Genomic DNA, 21768 nt, shown 5'->3' with positions numbered 1-21768 from the left:
TATTCATGTGACAGGTCCCCTATAAAATTCATGTGACAGGTACTGTTTATTATTCATGTGACAGGTCCCATTCATTATTCATGTGACAGGTCCCCTTTAATATTTATATGACAGGTTCCCTTTATTATTCATGTGACAGGTACTCTTTAATAGTCATGTGACAGGTCCCCCTTATTATTCATGTGACAGGTCCTCTTTAATGTTCATGTGATAGGTACTCTATAATTCTCATGTGACAGGTCCCCTTTATTATTCATGTGACAGGTCCACTATTATATTCATTTGACAGGTCCCCTTTAATATTCATGTGACAGGCCCCCTTTATTATTCATGTGACAGGTCCCCTTTATTATCCATGTAACAGGTCCTCTTTATTATCCATGTGACAGGTCCTCTTTATTATTCATGTGACAGGTACTCTTTAATATTCATGTGACAGATCCCCTTTAATATTCATGTGACTGGTATTCTTTAATATTCATGTGAAAGGTGCTCTTTAATTTTCATGTGACAGGTCCCCTTTAATATTCATGTGAAAGGTGCTCTTTAATTTTCATGTGACAGGTCCCCTTTAATATTCATGTGACAGGTCCCCTTTATTATTCGTGTGGTGGATCCTCTTTAATTTTCATGTGTTAGGTATTCTTTATTATTCATGTGTTAGGTTCCCTTTGAAATGCATGTGACAGGTCCTCTTTATTATTCATGTGACAGGTCCCCTTTATTATTCATGTGACAGGTCCCCTTTAATATTCATGTGACAGGTCCCTTTATCATTCATGTGACAGGTCCCCTTTAATATTCATGTGACAGGTACTCCTTAATTTTCATGTGACAGGTCCACTTTATTTTCATGTGACAGGTACTCTTTAATTCTCATGTGACAGGTACTCTTTATTATTCATGTGAAAGGTCCCCTTTAAAACTTATGTGACAGGTCCCCTTTAATATTCATGTGACAGGTCCCCTTTAATATTCATGTGACAGGTACTCTTTATTATTTATGTGACAGGTCCCCTTTAATATTCATGTTACAGGTACTCTTCAATTTTCATTTTACAGGTTCTCTTTAATATTCATGTGACAGGTACTCTTTAATATTCATGTGACATGTATTCTTTAATATTCACGTGACAGGTCCCCTTTATATTCATGTAACAGGTAGTCTTTATTATTCATATGACAGTTCCCCTTTATTATTTATGTGACAGGTCCCCTTTATTATTCATGTGACAGGTTTCCTTTAATATTCATGTGACAGGTCCTCCTTATTATTCACATGACAGGTACTCTTTAATATTAATGTGACAGGTTACCTTTAATATTCATGTGACAGGTCCCCTTTATTATACATGTGACTGGTCCTCTTTATTATTCATGTGACAGGTGCTCTTTAATTTTCATTTGACTGGTCCCCTTTATTATTCATGTGACAGTTCCCCTTTAATATTCATATGACAGATCCTTTTTATTGTTCATGTGACGGATCCCCTTTAATATTCATGTGACAGGTATTCTTTAATTTTCGTGTCACAGGTCCCCTTTGATATTCATGTGACAGGTCCCCTTCATTATTCATGTGACAGGTCCCCTTTAATACTCATTTGACAGGCCCCTTTATTATTCATGTGACAGATCCCCTTTATTATTCATGTGAGAGGTATCCTTTAATATTCATGTGACAGGTCTCCTTTACTATTCATGTGACAGGTTCCCTTTAATATTCATGTAACAGGTCCACTTTATTATTCATGTGACAGGTCCCCTTTATTATTCATGTGACATGTCCTCTCTAATATTCATGTGACAGGTACTCTTTATTATTCATGTGACACGTCCCCTTTATTATTCATGTGACAGGTCCCCTTTTATGTTCATGTGACAAGTACTTTTTTATTATTCATGTGACAGGTCCCCTTTAATATTCATGTGACATGTCCCCTTTAATATTTATGTGACAGGTACTCTTTAATATTCATGTGACAGGTGCTCTTTAATTTTCATATGACAGTTCCCCTTTATTATTTATGTGACAAGTCCCCTTTATTATTCATGTGACAGGTTTCCTTTAATATTCATGTGACAGGTCCTCCCTATTATTCACGTGACAGGTACTCTTTAATATTCATGTGACAGGTTACCTTTAATATTCATGTGACAGGTTACCTTTAATATTCATGTGACAGGTCCCCTTTAATATTCATGTGACAGGTCCCCTTTATTATACATGTGACTGGTCCTCTTTAATATTCATGTGACAGGTGCTCTTTAGTAGTGTATATATGTGTATATATATTTTCCTCTCCCCAGCCAATCACAGAGTAGTAGAGGTGATGATTGGAGATACATTTCCCCATTGAACTTCTATTGCCCTGGTATCGCCTCAGGTTACAGCTAATTGAACGTGCTTCCATATAGCTGTAACCCCAAAGTTCCCACTGCCTGGGGATCCCACAATGACATTATGATTAAAAATTTTATTGTCAGATGACCTGTAAAAAATAAAAAAAAATAGTTAAAATAAAAACACACAATAATTAAATTCATTTATAGTTAAATTAAATTTTTTTTTAATGAATTTTTGCAGTCGAATCCTGTGTTTTTCGGGTCGGGTCTATTGGAATTCAAACAGCCATATTCGGGTCGAATATAAGGACAACACCAACACTAATAACAAATATAGCAACCCTAGGGATGGTCAACGGCACTTGTCAGTTCTACACCCGTCACCACCCCACCCATTGAACATAAGACAAGCATAATCTATTTCAGTTTGGGAAAGGATCGCTCCTTGATTCCAAGGACCGCTTTATAGTTGTAGTAGTAGTTTCCATACAGCCAGATTCTGAAGTATTGAAAAAACCAACACATGTTCTGCCTAAAGAAACCCATTCTTGCTTAATCTAAAGTACAGACTGTTTACTTATCAAAGTAAATGTTTAATTAGCTTAGTAAATCAAGAAAAAAATAGATTTTTTGTTGCAGTTGATAAAAATCTTTTTAAGCGAGCTGTTACTTTACAAAATAACATGCAGTATACTTTTATTAAATTAACCTTACTGTCTTCTAACTACAAGATTACAACACCCTGTACTGTTTTGCATACTAGTTTGTACTCCTCTCCTCCAAGGCTTCGGGTATTCGTTATGAACTCCACTGAACTTGGAAACTGTCATACTCTGAATAGGTAAAGACAAATAAAATGCAACATCTATCAAATTGTGACCGACTTTAGGGCTGTACACTAACACAAGCAACAATGCAAATATAATTACATGTTACCTTGAAGCTATGCAAGATAGACCGAGGCCCTACCTTAAAAAATACCTTTATATGAAAATCAAGCAATCACAGTTATTCTCCTGTGTGAAATGTTCACAAAATAAAATTGTGTTTTAATTATAGGGATGCTGAGAATTTGCTAAAAGATAAAGCACTAGGATGTTTTCTTATCAGAGTTAGCGAAAGCCGGATTGGATATAGCCTGTCCTACAGGTAATATGATATTTTTATGTGAAATCACAAAAACTAATGCATATTTTAATTAATTTACTAAAACAACCCGAAAGTAGCATAAAATTCCTAAAATAGGCAAGAATTCCATGGGAGCTTTGGGTTGTTTCAGTGGATCAGAGGTTTGTTGCAGTAACATTCATTGTGAGTTGCACCTTAAACATTGGCTATGAGGGTTCTCATTCAATTGTAACTTATTCCTGTAATGTTGAAGATGTTTCCAAGCTTTCTGTTCTACCAGTGTAGGACTATATCACTGCATTATTATCCTCAATCACCCTAATACATTCACCATGAAATGTTACATTGCAGATGTTGATTGTGCAAGACTAAGATTTGTTGCATCACTCTATTAGTTCTATTAACATAATCCCATCCTTGATGTCAGGAAGTCTGCATGGGTTTTAAACCTTTGTGTTACAAGAATGTGTGAATTGTTTTCAAACTGCCAGGGTAGAGATGTAAACATTGTATTAAAGGTGGAAGACAGATGGATGAGGACAACTGCTTTGCAAGAGATATTAAAAAAGCCATCTAAATCAAATCAGAACAACCCACCTCTGCATAGGGAGGAGACCCTTCAATACAGTGGTCCCTATTTATTAAAGCTCCCCAAGACTGGAAAAGATAAACTAATATGGATGAACCTGGATATGGTTGAAAGTTGAAAACATTTGAAAACACGGGTTTGTTGCATCACCCATGATAGTCTATCTTCTCCAGTCTTAGACAGCCCAAATAAATCAGACTCAGTCTGTCTTTCACCAATAATGCCATTTTGACATCCCTGTCTTGGCAACAATTTACATTTTAAACAACAAATTTTATATCTGTATTGAAGTATATAATTTCCTCGATCTTCCAATGAATCCGCGAAATCAGTTTGCCGAAATTTCGCTGAACCATCGGAAGTTCGAGGAAAGTTTTGTGAGAATGCCAGAGGCATTCTTACTCATCCCTATTCCTGGATAGAGTTTCTCTGTCCAGGAACACAGGACTTCTGTGTTCTTGGGTAGAGAAACTCTTGACTGTGGCAAGACATAGCTTAGTCAACCTGCCCCCAAATTTCACCCCTTCAATCTTTAATTACCCCCACCCCCATCCAACCTTAACTCCACTACCCACACACAATAAACACAAAAACTGTTGCTTAAATGGCCCGTAGGCCTTTTATTAAACAAATTATACCATAACATAAAATAACATATTAACAAATAAATAATAAATATATAAATATAAATATTATTTTAGAACTATATAAATATATATCTGTACATAACCATACAATCAAACGAAAATTATTTTAACTGAACAAATATAATAATAAACAAAATATAACCAATATAAACAACAACCATATTTTAGTAGAACTCCGAAACAATTAAGTTGCAGGTCCTCTGAAGGTCCACCACTTCTAAACCTTGGGCTCTGCACCGTATCCCTGAAATTGTTCCAGCCACCCATCAATCCAGCTCAGGAACGTCATACCCCTCCTAGTGCAGACCCCCACCAACAATTTACCACGCCGGAACTCCATACCTTAGATGGGTCCCCAACATAAATGTCACCAAAACAAACACTCCCCCGAGGACCTCAACCGCCAAACCCTGAAACACAATAAAATTAGGGAGGGAGGGCGGGAAAACTTTCTTTCTAGCTGATTCCTGGTAAAAAGCCCCTATTGTCTCATTCCTGACCTTTTTATTACCAGTTGACCCCTCTTTTCATCCCTTCCCTGCACCTCTCTCTCCCACCCCCTCCTTCCTTCCCCTGTCCTCGTGCTGCACGCGCTGCACATACCATTACCTAATCATTAACCCCTTGCAGTCTTCCTGCCTGTCTGCACTGTCATGCCAGCCTTTCCCTATACTCCTTTCACTCGTATGCTCCAGGCTTTCCTATCCAAGAACACATACAACTAGTAAAGGGCTGCAAAAACAATCAGGAGCAGAGCTGTCAGCTCTGCTTCCATGATTTCTCTTGCAGTTCTACACAGTCCCAAAAAATAACCCAAATTTTCCCCCTATTGACTTCAATGTTCGATCACCCGAACAATATCCCCCTATTCGATCGAAAAGCTGTCGAATCAAATAGTGAGATAATCGACCAACACTAACAATGAGCAATTTGTGACTCTCAGGTCAGTTTAAAAGACACCAATGATTACTTTCTATCTGTAAAGGTGACATTCTTCCCTCTGGTCAGGAATGTGGGAGGCATTCTTCCTAATGACCGCCACACTAATGTAGCTGTGCATATAGAAATGATAGCATGGGTTTCCTGTAGACCTGAAAGTTATTTTAGGGGTTATGTTAAAAAGGTTGAGAAACACTGCCCTAAGTCATACAGAAAGCATGTGATCTCCTCAAAAATGAATAAGCCTGGTTTTCAACTCACTAAACTACTAAAATGCCATAGTAAGATTACAATCAATTCATTATTTTAAAATGTATCTAATTTACCCGTAGGAAAAAAATAAATGTTATCATAAATTAAAGTTTATTAGGAGAAAGAGCTTTTATTATTGTTTTCATGTATGCAACTTTTTAATAGAGATTCCCAATACAATATTCACTCATTATTACAAAATTAACATTATATATATAAAAAATAATTACTATACGCGTTTCGCAGAAATTTCCGCTTCATCAGGAGAAAGGGGATCTGATGTATATGGCACCCTTCTCTCATAGAATGGTATAAGTTGGAAAAGGTGGTGGGTAAAACGTATCTTTCAATGAGCCCAATCACGTATCAATCAATGAGCCCAATTAATCTGTTAAGAAGTGTTTAAAATTTTTCAGTTTTAGATTGATCTCATGATGTGCAGTCTCAATCTGGGATAGTGCCGCCTGTCTTACCTGCTCCTGAGATGTTGGCCAGATTGAGATCGCACATCATGAGACTAATCTAAAACTAAATTAAGTCCCAAAGTCTTGGTCATGGGGCAACTGTGAAGCCAATAAACTAAAGTGATTGGGCTTATTGAAAGATACGTTTTTACCGCCATCTTTTCCAACTTACACCATTCTATGAGAGAAGGGTGCCATATACATGTGAACACTAGATCTCCTTTCCCCTGATGAAGCGGAAATTTCCACGAAACGTGTATAGTAATTGTTTTTTTATATGTTAATTTTGTAATATTGAGTGAATATTTGTAACTTAGAGAAAATATTTGTAACTTGAGAAAGTAATTTGGTTGTATCACCCGCAAGGGATATCCCAATAGGATACCCCAACTAGAGTCTAGTGTGTAACCTATGGTTTTATTATGTTTTTTTATTTTTGTAAAATTTCAATAATTTTTATTAAAGTAATTTTATATATATATATGTTTTGTTGTTGGCCCTTAAAGTCCCATAAAAATTGGTGTCCTTCACTGAATGCTTTTTTCTATGTATAATAGGGATGCAGCTGAACAGGTTGGATGTTTCCTTAACATAAAAAATATCTTTTTTTATTTTTTTTTCTAATCCTTATATAGCTATTTCTTTCTTTATTCTTGCAGGACACAGGATCACTACAGACATTTTATGATTGATGTCTTCAAGGATCAGCAGTGTATCATTAAAGGTGATACAACAGTGCACATGACATTGAATGACCTAGTAACATTTTATCAACGATTTCCTATGCGTCCATATAATGAAATTTTAACTCTTCCATGTGGCCAGGTATGTTTCAAAGTTACCTTACCCATAATGTTCGCTTATAATTTCAAAAGTGGAAAGAAAAAAGATTTTAAGTTGCTGGCATATACATTAACACATACACATGACCCTTTAAGTCCAAAAAACATGAAAAAGAAACATATTGCAAAAGAAGACATTATATGTAACTTTACTGCTGCCCGTTTTCGGAACACTTCCTTGATACATGTGTCCCTTCTCATCCACAGTAGTTCCATCTGACAGTGTCAAAGTAACTAGAGGACACAATAATATTGTAGGGGCTAATGGATGCTTCTGACAGTGTAAGACCAAGCATTAAACACATCAGAAAAGTGCTGTATATGAACGGTTAAAGTAGATGCTGCCAGTTTGAAATACTCATTGGCTTCCAAAACTTCAAGAGGCCTACAGAGGCAATATATACCTTCTGCAGTTTCTTCCTCTGCCCTATTTCACCATGGTATCTCACCTGTACTGCTATATGAAAACTGCACCAGACAGATCATTCCTAGGGTCTGTTCAGACTGGCAATGAGGTTGCATTGCAGTTATCACTTCCTTTATTAATATTATTATTATTATGATGATTATTAACCTCCTGGGCGATGTGAAACATCACTGATGTTTGGATTTCTGTACCAAAAGCGGTACACTGTTTTTCATGAATTTTTTTTTTTTTTAAATTGTGGACCTGTAACTTACAGAAATATGTCCAAACAAGGGTCTAGTAGATATTCTGAATATAATGAAGTTTGAAACACACAATCATGTAAAAAAATTAATCTTTAATAATAAAGTTAAATAAAAAACACAAAAATCAGCTTAAACAAGAATGCATCAATAAATAAAAAATACTGAAAATGCAATAATTCTGTATACTGTATAGTACTATTTTTTTCTAAAACGCCTCCCTAGTGTGGTAAATTTTAAAACAATGTCCAACGTTGTGGTTTTGTCAATACCTATAGACAAAACCACATAAATATATTTTGTCAGCATATGGCTGACATCTTACCAGCTTCTAGATATTTATTTATAGTAGAATGAACATTATTGGGGAAACACAGATTCTGGATATTTATTTATAGTATAATGAACATGAGGAAACACAGATTCATCTAAAGGCAGTGCCACAGCACAATGAGCAGAATATAAAAATGTATGCATTTTCAGGGGGGTTTTGCTCTCTGTATGACCAGATCCAGAGGTTAATGCATCATCATTTTCAGACGGTATATCACAGTAGTTCAGTGGACTCTAATTTCAAGGGAGTAAGTGTTCTCCTACATAAGTCACTACTTTGGTCTGTTATTTCATATCAATCAGACCCCGAGGGTAGATATCTGTTGGTGAGGGGTACCACTGGTACGCCAAAATTTACTTTTGTAAATATGTATTTCCCAAACACCAATCAAACTTTTTTGGAAGAGGTGCTTGAGCTGAAATCAGTGAGGGAACGCTGATTATGGGGGTGACTTTAATCTTGCCCTCAATGTGGTACTGGATGTGTCTAAAGGCTCTTCCGCATTGACCCTTATGGCCATGCGCAAAATTAGGCAACTTTTACACTCGCACCAACTGGTTGAGATCTGGTGGATTCTCCACCCAATGGAGAAAGATTACACGTGCTATTCCGCAATGCATAAAACAAATTCCCGCATTGACTTCTTCCTAAACAAGCACCATTCTATTCCCATGGTCATTTCGTCTGCTATTGATGTAATTTCTATTTCTGATCATGCACCTCTGTCCGTCATGGTTCAAGTGGGGCATGATATGCCTAGATCTTGTTGTTGGCAACTAAACGTTTCCCTGCTGGAATCACCAGAGGTACGTAGTAAAATTGAGCATGAACTCTTCTTTGATCCTAATAGCCTATCGGTGGACAGTCCTGCATCCCTTTGGGAGGCGCACAAGTGCTATATTAGAGAGTTGTATATCCAACAAGGGCACAGGGGCAGGAAGGAAAGGGAAGCAAGGTTAAACCAATTGCTCTCGGACTTACATGCTCTAGAGATTTCCCATAAAAGACAACATACACCTGACTTAGAGCAACAAATCACATTGCTTAGTGAGCGTATAAAAGAATTGCACAGTTTTAGAACTAAATTTTTACTTACTAAATGTAAGGGGTTCTATTACGAGCACTCTAACAAATGTGCCAAGGCATTGGCACGGGCAATATGAGAAAAAAGAGCTCGGGCATATATCCCTAGCATTACTTCTACATCCGGCAGGTTAATAAACTCCACTCCAGATATTGCGGAGACCTTATAAGATCACTATGTATCAGTATGCGAACCCAGGGATGCTTCGATGTCTGGCTGCAGCTCTGTCTACTGTGCCACTTGAGGGTTTGCCTTTTGCACTGTTACATTGCGCTCTCCAAACTGCTACCTGTGTACCGACCCTTGGCTGCTGTTTAAACAACTACTCTTCCTCGCACTCCGTCTCCAACTTACACCATTGGCTACTGACCTCGGCTTGTGCTTTGACTACGTTTGTGTTTGCTCATTATCTGCTACCTCTGCTTGTGCATAGATCCTGGACTGCTTCCGCCAGTGTCTGCTTGCTGTTTCAGCCACTGGACTCCGAGCCTGACTCCTGATCGTTACACTATGAGAACCTGTACAATTTGGGCAAAAGTGGTACCTCAGGATCTAATTATGTTAAAAAATATTTGATTCACGCTTACTTATGCTCATCAGGTCTACCTGTTTTCCTGGAGGAGTTGGTAGAATCCCTTGGTACTCCAATTACCGGATGGCCTGACGCTTAAGTATTATAAGACTTTTCTTTCCATACTGTCTCAAAAAATCAATTTTTAGACATGTTCAATGCCATAGCACAGGGAGATACTCTACCCCGGGCCCCCCTCACTGCTCATGTTTCTATACTACTCAAACAGGGTAAAGTTAATTCTTGCTCTAGTTATAGGATGATATTCCTTCTCAATTGTGAAGCGACTCACCCCTTTTTTACAATCCATTATCCACTCTGATCAAAGGGGGTTCCTACTGGGTTGCAAGGCCTGGGACAACACTATCAGGACGCTGAATTAAATTGACTTTTCCCGTCCAAAGACGAATTCCTGCAATGCTGTTGTCAACGGATGCCGAAAAGGCATTCAACAGGATAGATTGGGATTTTCTGGAATTTACCCTGGTCCAGATAGGGCTTCCTCCCTCTACTATTAAGTGGATATCTTTGTACTCCACCCCCACTGCCAAAATTAAAGTCAATGGTACACTGTCTCGCTCCTTCTCAATCAGTAATGGCCCCTTCTGTTATAGATACTGTATATATTGATACTGGAACTGTTTATCCATCATGTTAGACAGAACCTGAATGTCCTGGGTATGGGGGCAGAGAAGCAGGAACATAAGGTGGGGGCTTATGCCGACGATCTGCTTTTTTATATCACTTCACCCAGGACCTCTCTGCCCAATTAGCTAGCAGAATTCAGCGAATACTCTGCCCTTTCCAATTATAAAATCAGTCTCCAAAAATCAGAGGCGTTGTCTCCTTCCTTATCACAGGAGTTAATTAGAGCCCTATCCCCCCATTTTTCTTTTAAATGGGCTAAAACTCCCAAATCCTATTTGGGGACTCAGATCCCATCAGATCTCTCACCAACTGAAATTTTCCAAACAAGGGTGCAATATTATTGATAAATAATAATATAAATTAAATGCAGATTTTAGAAAAAAAAATATTTACATTTTTAGTAGACACCCCGGGTGTGGTAGATTTTGAAGCAGGGTGCTGCACAAAGTCCAAATCACAATCAAGACAGTAGAACCTGGTTTTCTTGCGTTTCTTCCTTCCTCTGTCATTGGTCTTTGAGCAGCAAACCACGCACGTCCTTGTAGGTGCCACCTTCTACTGGGTTGGTGGGATGTATTTAACGAAGTGACGACCGGTCAGCTGTTCTGGGTTGAGAACGGTGAAAGCACAACATCCAGGTCTATTCATAGCCACTGATGATGTTTGGTGGTTCTTGACTATGGATTCGGAAACTTGCAAAATGAAGTCTAAATGATTCACAGGCCTCTGACTATTTTTTTTGTACAGAACGTAGGCATTCCATAAGCACTGCTCAACTAGATGCTTGAAAATCTTCTTGTAGTGCTTCTTTTGCTGTTTCCTCATCGCTGGGTAGAATTTCATGGCTTGGTCAGCTCTGTCGACACCCCCCATGGTGTTGTTGTAGTCAATCACCACCTGTGGCTTCATCACTTCTTTCCCACGTTTTGTGTGTACAAGAATGGTGGATGCATCATGGACAGTACTCATCAGGCACACATCTTTCTTGTCACGCCATCTCAGGGCCATCATCTTTCCTTTCTGCCAGGCAACAATTTCTCATGTCTTCAGCTTCCCTTTTGCAAACAATGATGGCAGGTTGCGCCGGTTAGCCCTAACGGTTCCATTTGCATCTGTCCTGTGTTGCAGAAGGAACTCATAAAGTTCAGGAGATGTGTAGAAATTGTCAGTTATGACACAATAGCCCTGATCTAGCAATGGCTCAATGAGGGATAGCACTGAAGATGTTGCCAATCCATAATGGCTGTATCTGGGGTTGAACTGTGTCCCTTTTCCAGTGTACAGTAATGTATTCCATATGTAGCCAGATGAGGATTCGTACAGCATATAGGTCCTCACGCCAAATCGGGCCCTCTTTGACGCAATGTACTGCACCCAGCTGAGCCTCCCTATGTAAGCCATTAGACTTTCGTCAATGCTGACATCTCTTTCTGGCACATAGGTTTGCTGGAAATTTTGTAGAATCATCTGAGACACTTCCCAAATTTTCTTCAGTTTTGGTGCAGGATGGGTAGTCTCATCAAATTCTTCATTGTTTGCGAAGTGCAGGTACTTCATGATGAGGGAAAAGCGGTATTCTGGCATGACTGTGCCAAAGAATGGAGTGGCAATCATTTTGTTCTTGGACCAGTACCACTTCTGCACGGGTTTGCCCACAACTCCCTGCAGGATCACCAAGCCCAAAAACAGCTAAATGTCATACTTGGTCACAGGTTCCCACTTTCTGCTTCTTGCAAACCTCAGATGTGGAGCACCTTGTTGTTTTCCAGCGTACCTGCATAAAACAAAATAAAAAAATGTATTTTAGGATGTTCTTTTATAGTGTGAAGATTGCAAGTATTATGTTAGCAAACACAGAGCAGCATATATGTTTGCATTAAAAAAAAAAAAAAAAAAATAACAAAAAATGTCAAAAAGTTAGCAAACACAGAGCAGCATACATGTTGGCATAAAAAAAAAAAATTAAAATGTTAGCACAGAGCAGCACACATTGGCAAAAAAAATTTGCAAAAAATTTCAAAAGGTTAGCAAACACAAGAGCCGCTTACCTGTTTGTCTCCGCAACAATTTTTTCAAAAACTTCAGATGGAAATCTTGGCAGTGCTGCCTGGTCCGCATCAAGGTCAATAGGACACCATGTGCGCACAGCACTGACCTCAGGTTCAGAATCGTCGCTGAGTTCACTTTCGCTGTTTGCTGACAAATTTCCTGGTGAATCACTATCGCTCTATTCCACAAGGGACTCCAAATCGCTATCGCTGCATTCAAATTCCTCCAAAACAGCGTTTCCACCGGCGAGATGCCTTTTGGATGCCATGCACTCTCCAGCAAACAGTCAGGAACAATCAAGGTCAAAGACAAAGTGATGAAATGATACATTCAGGAAGTGATTTATAAGCCATCAAAAGGTCAGATCAAGATCAGGGCTAATAGTGGGCAAAATGTAAATCAGGGCACTGGGCAATGATGCTTGGTACACTAAAATTTATCTTTATACTTTTATTTTGTGTTTTTCTGTGTATTTTACTTTAAAAGAAAAATTAAAAGCAGATTACATAGTAATTTGCTTTTAAATTTCCTGACCCTAGAATCCATCCCATCACCCGGAACATGTCACACATTTTGCCGGGTGATGCGGTGGGGATGTCCCGCCCCGCTTACTCCCCTGAAGCTGCTCGCATCACCCAGAGGCTGATCTCAGTAGATTTCGGGGGTGATGCCAGCGAAAAATCGCCGCTGGTATCAACCCCGGACATTACTATTGGTGATCGCATCTGCAGTTAGATGCGATGCACCATGCAGAAATCCTGCATGGTGCATCGCATCTAACTGCAGATGCGTGCAGCGGGGTGGCGGGGACCCGGCCGGTATTTAAAAGCAGATTACCAAGTAATCTGCTTTTAAATTTTCCGCCCAGCCAAGCCTCCTGACGGAGAGGCGCCCCGGCGTCACAGCGGGATTGTCTGATCGCCACTGGAGCGAGGGGCTGAGGTAAGGGGGACCCCTAAAGTTACCCCGATAGTGACTCGGGGTTACCGCTTACCTGAGCTCGCTTGATTAATCAGTCCCATTAAGTCACTGGTAACGTCGGGTGAATTAAATCATGTCTATGGAAGATTTCATTCTATCAAGAGATAGATGGTCTGATAACTTTAATAAAACATGGTTTTATTGGATCCAGTACACTTATGCCTCTACTTATTTATATGTGCTCACAGGTAGACAGAAATGATGACTGATTTTATAGTCTCATGTTACATTTAATTTACTTGATATTTACGCATGCAGGCCTCTCATTTTAGTTGGGTATATGTAATGCCTTACCTTTTTTGTTGTGTTTTTTCCTATTTTGGTTTTTCTTTTATGTTGTATGAAAAATTTCACCAGTAATTGGTCATCACATGTATGAATTTATGCTGTATTATGAAAGTTGTGCATTAATTGATATTATGTTTTTATTACATTGTTGTTTTAGGTTTTTATATTGTGACTGTACATGCTTGACTGATTACTGAATAAAAATAAAGTACAAAAAAATGTATGCATTATTGGTATACGGACTCTATTTATAAAACAGTGAATCTAACATTCCCTCTAACATTCTCTGGTGGGAATCCATTACTGCCATTGAAACATGTGGACCTGGAACATTTCCATAAGGGGATGTTTAAGGGAATATCTGATTTCCTGTTTTATAACTAGAGCCAATAGTAAAAGGCACAAAATGTTTGAGAACAGTGCTGCTGATTACTTGAGCACTTTTATCAAGGTCTAAACAGACCATGAACATTTCAGCAAATTAGCCATATCTTCATAAGATCTTGTGAACTTTATATGTAAGAAAACCTGACTTAATTGTAATTTTAATGCAATATCTTGTTTTTAGTGTGAAGGTCTGCCGACCCCAATTTTCTTCTATCTATTATTTATTTCTATTATAGAAAACAAGTGCAACTGCAGACTATGAAGAATTATTTGAAAACAGAAAAACATTTGCAACACCATTTTCAGTGCCTTCAATGGCTCCCATGGTTGATTTGGCAGCTTCCAATTTAACATTGCAGCCAGCCTGTCCCCCTGTACCACCCAGACGTCAGACTCCCAAAACTAATTCTGAAAGCATGACTAATCCATGTCACCTGCCACCACATCAGCTACCTCCACATCAGCCAGGAAACAGACTTTACCCCACACTGCCGACAGAACTCCAGATATCAAACATAACTGTAAGTATAGGATACTGCATATGTTTCATGCATGTGGTTTTTCTCATGTCAAGTATAGGAAGGCTGTTGTGTTACTTGCTTGGCTTAACATTGCTACAAAATACTAATATGTATATATACATATATATATATGTATGTATATTGTATTTTTTTTTGAAAATCTAGAAATGTCTTTAGAAAAAATAAATTTCTTTTAAGAAAAAAATAAATTAGATAAAGGTATAACAAGTATACAGGTGGCATTATTCAAGTTGCCCACACACATTACTATCTGATTGTGCAGTTGTTGTTTCAGATTTACAGACATTTAGGTAGTTCGAGCAGCAAACTGGAATGCAAGAAAAACAAAGAGAATTTTTGGGAGAGTTGTTCTACATAGTCATACTTTTTAGTAAACCCAGTGTAAATTGTGTAAGGATTGTACAAATAATTTGTCTGTTTTGGTAAACATACAAATAATTGGCATACATAAAAAAATATTGCAAAACTATACAACACATAATTTACCAGCACTCCATAAATTCTCTTTTTCAGGATTTTGTGTTACCAAATACACATCCAGCTATTACAAAGTCATGCAGTTTGGATTCCACAATTCCTACTGCACCTCTTACCACAAATTGCCAATTTAAAAAAAAAGAGAAGCCTGGCCATGCAAGAGTAAAACCATTGAAAGCTTGTCGAAAGGCAGTGACCAAAGCTGTATCTTTAGTATCAGAAGGGGAAATAGCTAATGATTTGAAAAAAATGGAAAATGCTATGGCAATGCACTTGAGAAGTGTGAAGGAATGCTTTGGACAAACGGGGCAGAGGAATGAAAACCCAACAATGCAACAAATTAATAATCATCCAACTAGGCCTGAAGAATACAAGTCACCACCTCCATTTGCACCTGGGTTTTGTTAAAAAATACCTAATAAATATTGAAAAACCTAGAAGGAATCATTGATTCATAGGAATCATAAATCAAGGATAAAAACTGTGATTGCTTTTTGCAGTATAAGATGAAGATCAGTGAAGCTTAAAACCCAAACATAAGTCATATTTACAGGCTTTGTAGAAAATAAAAAGGTGAACCCTTATTAAAATATTTTTTTAGGACAAGAATCACACTAAGTTCTGCAAACTACTGTTGTACTTTATCATTTACAGACAAAAGACAGTTTTTACAAACTTTTAAGTACAGGCTGACATTCAAAAATCTGTCAACCTCTGGACCTGAGGAGTATCAGATTTTTAAAAAATTCCGGATTTTTTTTTATATACATAGCAACCTCTGGACCTGAGGAGTATCGGATTTTTTAAAAATTCCGGATTTTTTTTTTATATACATAGCTCCACACACAGGCCAGTCTTCCCCTCGCAGCACCGTGGACATCTGGCACAGTTCCAGGGAGCAGGCAGCAGGGACGTCTCACTGTGTATTTAGCGTAGCAAGCAAGACCTAACAGCTGTTTCGACAGAACAGCACCATGAAAACATTAGTGGCCAAACAGTGTACTGCAGTCCCTGTATTGTAAATGCAATAAGAAAGTCATGTCAGGAAACTGAAGGATCCGGATTATCGATGGCTGGATTTTCGATTGTCAACCTGTATATGTGATACTTCAACTATTCCCTCCTCTACAGCAGCATGGACCTAAACTTTAAAGTTTAACTTTACCCAGAAGATGAGATTCAACTATTTACAAGTTCCTAAAAGAACTAAGCCTGCCTTTGTTCAACTTTAAATATACCAAATAGCATTATGGTACTATGAATAATGCTCACTTTCCTGTAGTTACTTATTTTTCTCTATTCTTTGAAGGCCTCTACTACCTGTCATGGAATACTAGTTAAGAAAGAGGGTTTGTACTTCCACACTTACCCTGCCAGAAATCCAGTGCAAGTACACATTTATGAATTCTTCCCCCAATATTTATCTTTTGGTCCATTAGCAGTAAAGTGACCTCCACAAAGAAAACTTCCTTATGCACTACAGAATGTTACAGTATTTCAGGATGACATTGTGCCAACTTAGCTGCTCCAGGAATTCTCTTGGTTCCATTCACTGCCTCAGATTTTTTCTCACTTCCACAAGCAGACAGTGGGAAGGACCAAGTTGCAATATAAGATTTTTTTTTAATTAAAGCTGGATTTTTATGCTGCAATTGCTGGTTATATATGTATACGTATGTAGATTAGTTCACAGCAGAAGCAGTATAAGTCATGTCACTATTTTCAAAGCAGCTCAGTTCACCCTGCTTTTTCTTTCAGATGTTTACATTTGATAGTAGAAGGTTCGAAGGTTGCTAGGTCATTTTTGGAAGGGGAAAGGGTGGAATGATGCTGCTTAATGTATTATATTGCTTTTGCTGTACAGTTTAAGAAAGATTTACTCCTTAGTACTTGCAACTATAGAGATCAGTGAGGGATCATTCTAAAAAAGTTTAACAGCTTGTTGAGAAAAAGAAAATATTTAAATATTTATAGACTTTCTGCAGTTAAACCCCCCTAGCGGTGATCCCGAGTGTTACTCGGGGTGGAAATACTTGCAAAAAGCGGTAACCCCGAGTCACACTCGGAGTAACTTTAGAATCCCCCCTTACCTGGGCCCTGTGCTCCAGCGGAGATTGGACGATCCCGCTGTGATGCCAGGGCGTGGCTGGGCGGTAAATTTAAAAGCAGATTACTGAGTTATCTACTTTTAAATGCCGCCCGGGTCCCGGCTACATCGCTGCGCCTAATATCAGTTAGATGCAATGCACCATACAGGATTTCTGCATGGTGCATCACATCTAACTGGTGATGCAATCTGCAATAGTAAATTTTGGGGGTGATGCCAGTGGCCATTTCCCGCTGGCATTACCCCTGGAATTTACTATAGCTGGTGGAATCACCCAGAAGATGTGACCCACTTTTCCTCCAGGTGATGCGAGCAGCATCGTTGGTGGATCAAGGGGAGTGAGCAGGGCTGGGACATCTCCATCGCATCACCTGGCAAGATGTGAAATTTTCCGGGTGTTGTGGAGGATTGATGGATTCTGGGGGTAGGAAATTTAAAAGCAGATTACTATGTAAACTAAAATTTTTTTTACAGTAAAATACACATAAAACACATAATAAAAGTATAAAAACACATTTTAGTGCACCAAGCATCATTACCCAGTGCCCTGATTTACATTTTGCCAACTATTAGCCCTGACCGTGATCTGACCTTTTGATGACTTATAAATCACTTCCTGATGTATCATCAAATGTGTCATTTGATCACTTTGTCTTTGACCTTAATTGTTCCTGACTGATTGCTGGAGACCACATGACATCCTAAGGCATCTCGCTGGAGCAAGCGCTGTTTTGGAGGAACATGAAAGCAGCGATAGTGATTTGGAGTTCCTTGTGGAATCGAGCGATAGTGATTCACCAGGAAATTTGTCATCATACAGCGAAAGTGAACTGAGCGACGATTCTGAACCTGAGGTCAGTGCTGTGCGGACATGGTGCTCCATTGACCTTGATGCGGACTAGGCAGCACCACCAAGATTTACATTCACAGGCGCACCTGGGATGAAAATTGAGGCTGAATGCGACGGCCCCCTGGCATACCTGACATTGTTTTTGTCCAGTGAAGTTATCAAAAAAATTGTTGCGGAGACAAACAGGTAAGCGGCTCTTGTGTTTGCTAACTTTTTTGCTAATTTTTTTTTTATGCAAACATGATGCTTTGTGTTTGCTAACTTTTTAAAATTTCTTGCTAATTTTTTTTTTTATGCAAACGTGTGCTGCTCTGTGTTTGCTAACTTTTTACATTTTTTTATGCCAACATGTGTGCTGCTCTGTGTTTGCTAACTTTTTTTTTTTAAAAATGAATGTTAACATGTATGCTGCTCTGTGTTTGCTAACTTTTTGAAGTTTTTTGCTAATTTTTTTTTATGCAAACATATATGCTGCTTTGTGTTTGCTTACATATTACTTGCAACCTTCACCACACTATAAAAGAACATCCTAAAATACCTTTTTTATTTTGTTTTATGCAGGTATGCTGGACAACAACAAGGTGCTCCACACCTGAGGTTTGCAAGAAGCAGAAAGTGGGAACCTGTGAACCAAGGATGACATTTGACTGTTTTTTGGGCTTGGTGATCCTGCAGGGAGTTGTGGGCAAAACCGTGAAGAAGTTGTACTGGTCCAAGAATAAAATGATTGCCACCCTATTCTTTGGCACAGTCATGCCAGAATACCGCTTTTCCCCCATCATGAAAGAGATGTCTGCATTGACGAAAGTCTAATGGCTTACAAGTGAAGGCTCAGCTGGGTGCAGTACATTGCGTCAAGGAGGGCACGGTTTGGCTTGAAAACGTATATGCTGTGCGAATCATCATCTGGCTACATCTGGAATACAGTACTGTACACTGGAAATGGGACATAGTTCAACCCCAGATACAGCCATTATGGGTTGGCAACATCTCCAGTGCTATCCCTCATTGAGCCATTGCTGACAATTTCTACACCCCTCCTGAGCTTTATGAGTTCCTTCTGCAACACAGAACAGACGCCTATAGAACCGTTGGGGCTAATCGACGCAACTTGCCATCACTGTTTGCAAAAGGGAAGCTGAAGACAGGAGAAATTGTTGCCTGGCAGAAAGGCAAGATGATTGCCCGGAGATGGCATGAAAAGAAAGATGTGTGCCTGATGAGTACCGTCCATAATACCTCCACTGTTCTGGTACACACAAAACGTGGGAAAGAAGTGATGAAGGTGGTGATCACAGGTGGTGATTGACTACAACAACACCATGGGAGGTATCGATAGAGCTGATCAAGCCATGACATTCTACCCAGCAATGAGGAAACAGCAAAGGAAGTACTACAAAATGATTTTCAGGCATCTAGATGACCAGTGCCTATGGAATGCCTACATTCTGTACAGAAAAATAAGTCAGAGGCCTCTGAATCATTCAGACTTTATTTTGCAAGTTTCCGAATCCATATTCAAGAACCACCAAACACCATCAGTGGCTATGAATAGACCTGGACGTTGTGCTTCCACCGTTGTCAACCCAGAACGCCTGACCAGTCGTCACTTCATTGAATACATCCCACCAACCCAGAACAAGGCAGCACCTAGAAGGATGAGCATGGTTTGCTGCTCAAAGACCAATGACAGAGGAAGGAAGAAACGCAAAGAAACCAGGTTCTACTGTCCGGGATGTCTACTAAAAATGTAAATATTTTTTTTTCTAAAATCTGCATTTAGTTGATATTATTATTTATCAATAATATTGCATTCTTGTTTGGAAAATTTCAGTGAGAATTTTTTGATAAAATATTTTTTTTTAAAATTGTGGTCAATATTTCATTATTTTTAAAATTATGATTTATAATTATTTATTATAATATAATTTATGATTATAATATAATAAATAAATATAAAGATTATACCCGGGAGTTAATCCTAAGAATTACAGGCCCACAATATAAACAAAAATTTCTATGCAAAAAAAATAGGATCACTTTTTGCATCAAAAAACTCACAGAATTTGAACGCTAGGGGGGTTAAAAGTCAACCTTAGATAGTTGGTGAAATAGCTTCCATAAAAGATTACCTTGTGTAAGTAATGTCACATTTTAGCTTAAAATTTGAATATACTAGAGTTGTTTATACCAATGTCATGTCTACACTAGCTAAGCATTTCTTGGGAAGCACCATGTTTTTAAACATCTCACCTAATGTGTCTACAGGCATTAGAGAACTTCTGTCCAATAAGGCCATTTAGATTCTGATCAGGTAATGGTCAGATATTTGGTGATACTTTTAAGACCCTGGTTGATGCTGTCTAGCTAACGCTGCTGGGGAAAAATTAGTTGATCTGGTTAGTTTTTCCTGCATGGTCACAGCTGGCCACAGTCTACTGTTCATAAGCGGCTTTACTCCAGGAGTGATGTAGGCCAGCAGTCCTCTACCTTTTATGCACCACATGTTATACCACATAGTTTTATGCTAGGAATTTTTGTTTTATGCACCACATTTTAAACCACATAGTTTTATGTAAGGAATTTTTCCACAGACCTGGGGGACAAGGAGGGGAAACTTTTCTTGCATGAAATCGGTCTAGAAGGAGCTCGGTCCACCCTCATTTTTTGCAGTCTTTGCTGTGACAGGAAGGATCAGTGTCCTCCCTCTATCCTGCCATTTAATTTAACCAATCACGTAAGCAAGCTCCTCTCTTCTGTCATTTTGTTCAACCAACCATGCAAGTTGGCTTGGGCTATTGCCTTATCAAAATGACAGGAGTAAGGACACAAGTCGTTTCTATCACTACAAGACTATGGCTGAAAAGAATGGCTGTGGCTCAGTTTGGCACAATCCAGGGCCAACTAGTGGTTAACGACTCAGTGGCTAAGGACCCTGATGTAGGCCAATTTCCTAGAAGTCTATTAATTAAAAAAAAAATTGTAAAGCAGAATTTGCTCTCCACTTTTCATTGCTACTTTGATAAACAGCGAACAGACTTTTACCAGTAGTACCTCTAAAGTGCCAAGAAATTACATTTACTTGAACAAAATAACTGTGTAAGGGGTTCAAAACAAATTTCACAAATCTCCATTGTAGCCTACAGCATCTGGCACTTTTAAGGAGACAAAAAAAAGGACCAAATTTTTTATTGGTGAAAAGGGATGATAAATGTGGTGACATGTAAAAAGACTTTAAATAAAGATTGGTCAAAAATGATGAAACTTTTAAATGATGGCAATATTTTTAAGCAAACTGACAATTGAAAACGGTGTTGATGAAAAAAATTTGATAATGGCCAAAAAATGACAATAATTCTATTTTATATTTCATAAATGTAAAAACCCATATAATTTATTTTTTTTCATGACTGGGCCACATTGGAAATTGTAGGCTTCAACAAAAAGCCAAATAATGCACAGATATTTTATTGGCTTCCTCGTTACGTCTTAAAAGTAATATTTTCAAGAATATTGAACATGGACTATTGCACTGCCCAGTAGAATGTTTAGACATATCAGCATTGAATTCAAT

The 21768-nt window shown here is 38.4% G+C and overlaps 1 protein-coding gene across 1 annotated transcript in view; it reads left to right on the top strand.

Annotated features, from left to right (window-relative positions):
- The window catches only part of HSH2D (hematopoietic SH2 domain containing), a 29773-nt gene extending 9851 nt beyond the window's left edge, over window positions 1-19922 (top strand). Inside the window, exons 2-5 of the mRNA XM_072404892.1 lie at window positions 3406-3495; window positions 7025-7190; window positions 14455-14739; window positions 15274-19922. Of these exons, the coding sequence (XP_072260993.1) occupies window positions 3406-3495; window positions 7025-7190; window positions 14455-14739; window positions 15274-15645 (913 nt within the window). The 3' untranslated portion in view covers window positions 15646-19922. The remainder of the gene's footprint in view (window positions 1-3405; window positions 3496-7024; window positions 7191-14454; window positions 14740-15273) is intronic.
- Window positions 19923-21768: the final 1846 nt, after the last annotated feature.

The sequence above is a fragment of the Pyxicephalus adspersus genome, chromosome 3 (genome assembly GCF_032062135.1).
Source record: "Pyxicephalus adspersus chromosome 3, UCB_Pads_2.0, whole genome shotgun sequence".
Classification (NCBI taxonomy): Eukaryota; Metazoa; Chordata; class Amphibia; order Anura; family Pyxicephalidae; genus Pyxicephalus; species Pyxicephalus adspersus.
This window is presented reverse-complemented; position numbering and strand designations above follow the sequence as displayed.